General features: G+C 38.0%; 1 protein-coding gene across 1 annotated transcript; it reads left to right on the forward strand.

Annotated features, from left to right (window-relative positions):
• Positions 1-1,465: 1,465 nt before the first annotated feature.
• Positions 1,466-5,459, forward strand: iyd (iodotyrosine deiodinase). The gene is made up of 5 exons (XM_037749966.1): positions 1,466-1,792; positions 2,748-2,945; positions 3,810-3,969; positions 4,138-4,294; positions 4,477-5,459. Exons 1-5 carry the CDS (start codon positions 1,582-1,584, stop codon positions 4,657-4,659), a joined length of 909 nt encoding a protein of 302 aa, XP_037605894.1. The 5' UTR covers positions 1,466-1,581; the 3' UTR covers positions 4,660-5,459.
• Positions 5,460-6,057: the final 598 nt, after the last annotated feature.

Genomic DNA, 6,057 nt, shown 5'->3' on the forward strand with positions numbered 1-6,057 from the left:
AGAGTTAGATGATCGTATCTCTATAGGAGAGTAGAGAAATGTTCTGCAATCATTTTTTTTTTGAGGACACTTTGAATGACTGAAAGATGCCATTAGCAGGTTCTGAAGCTTGTTCTAGAAAGTAAAAAAGATCTTTACAAAGTCATGAAATTAGGTACTTTTTTTGCAGTGTGCCAGCCAAATTCCCTCAATGGTGCTGGTCCGGAAAGCGAGCAGATGCTGGGAAGCTTCAGCAGAGGGTCTTTCCCAACTCTAGCCGAGCTCTTCTGCCACCTGGTGTTATTATTCATTTAATGAACTACATCTATTGAGTATTTATGTTTGTGTGATGCACATGTAAAAAAAATGATGATATGTATACCTGATAACTTGATAATCACCAGCATGATTTCAAATGAGAGAATTATATTAATTCAATATATAGATTAGGGCTGTCAATCGATTAAAATATTTAATCTTGATTAATCGCATGATTGTCTATGATTAATCACGCCTTTTTGTCTGTCACCTGTTCAAAATGTACCTTAAAGGGAGATTTCTCAAGTATTTAATACTCTTATCAACATGGGAGTGGGTAAATATGCTTGATTTATGCAAATGTATGTATATATTTATTATTGGAAATCAATTAACAACACAAAGCAATGGCAAATATTATCCAGAAACCCTCACAAGTACTGCATTTAGCATAAAAATATGCCCAAATCATAACATGGCAAATTCAAGTCCAACAGGCAACAACAGCTGTCAGTGTGTCAGTGTGCTGACTTGACTATGACTTGCCCCAAACTGCACGTGATTATCATAAAGTGGGCATGTCTGTAAAAGGGAGACTCGTGGGTACCCATAGAACCCATTTCCATTCATATATCTTGAGGTCAGAGGTCAAGGGACCCCTTTGAAAATGGACATGACAGTTTTAGCACAAGTTTGAAGTGTTATTTAGCCCCCTTCGCCACAAGTTAGTATGACATGGTTGGTACGAATGGATGCCTTTATTTATATATATATATGGTGATATTTGGTGATTGGTCTACTGTAATAATGACAGACATATAGCCTATATGCCTTTTGGAGTTTTGAGTTCTTATTCAATTTCAATAATGATCAGAATGACAGCAAATGGCTGTCTGTGAACATCCAGCCATTTGGTGTCATTCTGATCATTATTTCCAGAGATACATTTGATAAGGCTATCCCTTTTGGAGAAGCCTACCTTTTCACTATTTTCAGTTTTGAGGGAGGATCCAAACATCAACCAAATAAACACATTTTGCAGTAAAATATTTTTATACAACCATCCATTTAAAAAAAAAAAAAAGGATGTTCTGAAAAAAACACGGTTGTGCTTTGTTCTACCTCCTTAATTCCTTTAGTAATAATGATACTACTACTGATTTGACTGTGAACTTTAGACAGGAAGAGGTGGATTATCAACTTGATAAAGCAGCAGCCAGTCAAAGTGGGTCAGAGCTGCAAGCTGACAAAGAGAGCTCTGACTCAGCATATAGACTCACTTCAGAACATCAAGTCTGCACTCAGCTGAGCACCCCTTATCCTCTTCTCTCCCCTCCGGTAGCCATGACTTTCCTGTCCGTCTTCACGCCTGTCCTGGCGGTGGTGCTGTGCTTGGTGATAGGCTTCATGCTGGTGGTGAGGTCACGGGAGACGGAGACCACCTCGACTTCCCCAACCGCCCCGGGAAAAACTGAAGGGGCATCAAAAGTGGACTTTAGACCGTGGGTGGACCAGGACTTACAGGATGATACAGATATCACGGCAAAAGAGAACGGTAAGAGCTGAACAGAACTTTGTTTTCTTACATACTCGACAGGGATGAACTTTTTTTCACAGATAGGTCAACACAACCACCATTTCAACACAATATAAAACGATTTGGAACAATATAAAAACCTTTTTATCAGCAAGTGAAAGTTTGCTGTTTTAAGACAGCTGGGTTAATCAATAATGGTAAATGACCTTTAGCCTGCATAACCAGTGGTAGACAGTAACACATATCTGAGGTACTACATTTATTTGATCATTTAAAGTACTATTTACTTTGCAGATTAAGTTTAACAATACAAAATATAATCAACAAATAAATATTGATGTATAAATTAAAACTTTATTCCCACAAATTCACAAGCTAACCAGCAGTACATGGAGTAATTCAAATTAGCCCCTTTAACAGCTGCAGCATAAAGTGATGAACACATTAATGCATCAATAATTCTAATCCAATAATATAATATACATTATTCTGAAGTGGGCCATTCTGCATAATGAGTACTTTTACTTTTGGTTCTTTAATTATTTTTGAGGCTAGTTCTTTTATGTATATATTTTTTTTATGCACAATGTTTACTTGTAACAGAGTATTACTACTTTTAATGAAGTAAAATACCTTATGCCACTGGACATACTCATATCTTTGCCTCTTGATTAAAGATTAATTACCCGCTGGCACTGGGCAAAGTGGGTAAAACAATTATTGTAGAGGAGCCGTGTAGCAAAATCTATTATTTTAGTGAACAGCATGCTCACATGATGCATAATTATGTTTGTGATTGATAATATGAATTTTTAAAAAAAAAGGTTTCTGATGAATTATTAGTTTTCCTTTAAAGATTACTTCAACTCTCCAAGAGTAATAATTTTTCCAATGCCCTGATTAACACCTAACGAGAATTTTCATATCCGAAGCTGCTCACTGGTCCTGCTTTTTGTGCCTCTCATTCTTTTAGAGGATGGCGATTGGGTGGACAGCAATGAGGCGGAAGCCGTTCCACAAGTGCCCTACTCAACGCCACGTTACCCCGTGGAGACGATGCTGGAGAGAGCCAAGGATATGTACACGCTGATGAACCAGCGGAGGACTGTCCGATTCATCAGCCCAGAGCCGGTCCCACGAGAAGTCATCAATAATGTCATCCGCACTGCAGGCATGTGCAAATTTAAAGAGGATCAATTATATGCTTCTGGGATTTTTTCTCTTTCCTTTGGTGTGTTATATAGTTTGTGTACATGTAAAAGGTCTGCAAAGTTACAAAGCCCAAAGTCCACACCAAAGGGAGTCAAGCTTTGTTTGTGCTCGAAAAGGCTTCGCACAACGAGCATGCACAAAGGTGTTTAAGCTCAACATGTTGTTCTTTGCAGTATTTTCCGATATGCCAGTGGGCAAACAAAAAAAAGATTCTGTGAAGAAGCAAGAAGTCAATGAGTGTTACCGGCAAAGCGCAATAAACCAAAACTCCATAATGCCGAGGAGGACTTGTAACCGTAAACTCACGCCTGAAGCGCCTCGATTGAAGTCCTGCCTTTTCCTCCGTAACGTGGTGATGTCACCAAGTAACACATTTGCATAATACCTGCCTATAGCAGCTAGTTTGGCACGCCCTCAAACAAAGCTAGTTAGAGCGGAGCTGGAGCGGAGTCCGAAGAGTTTGATTCAGTTGACCAATCACAACAGAGTGGGCCAGCTGACCAATCAGAGCAGACTGAGCTTTTCGGAGCTCAAACAGAGCGTTTCAGACAGAGGGTGAAAAGGGGTGCTGCAGCACAGCCGGCATGAGAAAAATAACGTGTGTTTTGAACATTAAAGCATGTAAACATGTTCTAGTAGAAACCCCAAATACAAGTATGCACCTAAAAAAGAGAATAATAAGTCCTCTTTAAAAAGGAAAAATGGACCACTTTTAATCTACTGTAAACCATAATTTTAAAAAAATTCCTAAAGCAGCTAATGTTTGGGTATTTATAATTATTTTCTGACTACTCGCCCCTCCACCTCTCCTTCCTCCGGACAGGTACGGCCCCTAGTGGAGCACACACAGAGCCGTGGACGTTTGTCGTGGTGACAGACCCAGAGATGAAGCACCAGATCAGACGGATAGTCGAAGAAGAGGAGGAGGTCAACTACCGTCAGAGGATGGGGGACAAGTGGCTCCATGATTTGGCCAAATTTAGGTGAGCAAGCATACTTATACTCCACACTCATATTAATATATTTGTACTAGAACAAGAAACTGTATCTGCACTGACAGCGTTCAATCCACATCCCTTTATCCTAAACTTTACTACATTTTCTAATTTCACACGTCTTTCCCTTTTCTCACAACTTGCTTCCTCATGCAGAACAAACTGGGTCAAGGAGTACTTGGATGTTGCTCCATATCTAATCCTCACCTTCAAACAGACCTATGGGATGCTACCAAACGGCAAGAAAAAGATACATTACTACAATGAAATCAGTCTCTCCATATCCTGTGGACTCCTGTTGGCTGCTTTACAGGTAAAGAAATCCCCCTTTAAAGTATAGATCAGCCAATCCCTGTTTTCTTGAGTTAAGACAGAGTTAAGAGTGTTTATAGAGCTAAATGGATCCTCTTGAAAATGCACGCATTTCCGGATAAACTTTACATGTCTGGTAAAGCGGTTGAATGTCTGTTCTTTTGTTGTCCATCTGCTAATCAGAACGTGGGTCTCGTCACCGTCACATCGACGCCCCTAAACTGCGGCCCCCAGCTCAGGCTCCTCCTCAAACGGCCCCCCAATGAGAAGCTGGTGATGTTACTTCCTGTTGGTTATCCTGCTTCTGACGCCACAGTGCCTGACTTGAAACGCAAGCCTCTGGATGATATTATGGTGCACATATAACAGAATCAATCTGCAGAGAACAGATTTTTTGTTCTTCATCATCTTCTTTACCCGCAGCTGAAAAATCAACAAAACATAATACCTAATGTGATTAGAAATGTTTTAATTGGGCTTGGGGTCTTACAAACAAGCTAAAGCTAACAATAAACCTATATGTATAGAAGGAACAGAGAGTAAAGCGCCGTTGAAACTATGTTCATTTGTGTAACTCATCAGATACACAAACATAAATGGATCAATCTCCTCGTAGACATAAACCCCTGATTGACAAGCATAGTTTAATATGCCTTTACTTTTATTTTGAAGGCCAAATAGCCCTACTGTTTAAATCTGCTATGTGCAGTGGACAGTCAATGAATATAAAAATAAACAGCCAATCCTACAACTACTATTTGGTCCAAACATCTAATGAGGTAATTCAGTAATTCATTTTTTTTTTTTTTTTTATCATAATAACATATTTTACAGTCCATTTTTGCTCTTAATCCTAATCATTTTAACACACCGGTATGGTTTACAGAAACCGGTGTATAAACCTTGTACATCATTATATGGGATAAGATCTCACTGTGATATAATGGCCTCTGGTACAAATGTTAAATCAGTCAAACAAGCCACAAGGTCAACACGGTTGATACCAAGCAAACGATCTAGATGGTTTCCATGCACTGCTGCCAAGAATAAAATCCAATCTGTTTTCAGTTGTTTGCTCTGGGGTAGCTTGTGTTATTTGTTTTTGTAACTATAATTGAGCTGACTAGATCAAGAAATGTAATGTCCTTGGGCATTAAATGATGAGTTTGAGTTAATTTTGTTGTCTTAAGATAATGACCACCATACTTATTTTTTTTTTTTCCAGAATGGCAAATAATAAAACAATAGATTAAAATAGCTATTTTTCTTTCTTTTTTTTTAAGCCACATCAGTTATTATGACAGAGAAATGATTATAATAATATAGATATGCACAAGGTTATGTATGTAGCTGTGTGTGTTTTCAGAGGGGGTGGGGGGGGCAACACCTCACAATGAGTGGGATGAGTGGGCAATTCTTTTAGGATATATTCAATACATCATTCTGCAAAATCATGACTAACCAACCTTGAAAGAACATTGCACTGGCACCCCCCTTTTTAATAAATAAATAAATAATAATAATAATAATTATTATTATTAATAATAACAACAACAATAATAATAATAATAATAATTATAATAATAATAATAATAAATATTTTCTAAAAACGCAAAGACACTTTACAAAGATAAAAAGATCATAAAACAAGGACATCATAAAAAAAGATATAAAACACAATATTAATCACATATTAAAAGCAGTTCTAAAAAGGTGAGTTGTGATTTGTGATTTGAATGTGGACAGGTTGGTGCAGAATGAAGG

This window comes from Sebastes umbrosus, chromosome 18, assembly GCF_015220745.1.
Source record: "Sebastes umbrosus isolate fSebUmb1 chromosome 18, fSebUmb1.pri, whole genome shotgun sequence".
In the NCBI taxonomy this organism is placed as follows: Eukaryota; Metazoa; Chordata; class Actinopteri; order Perciformes; family Sebastidae; genus Sebastes; species Sebastes umbrosus.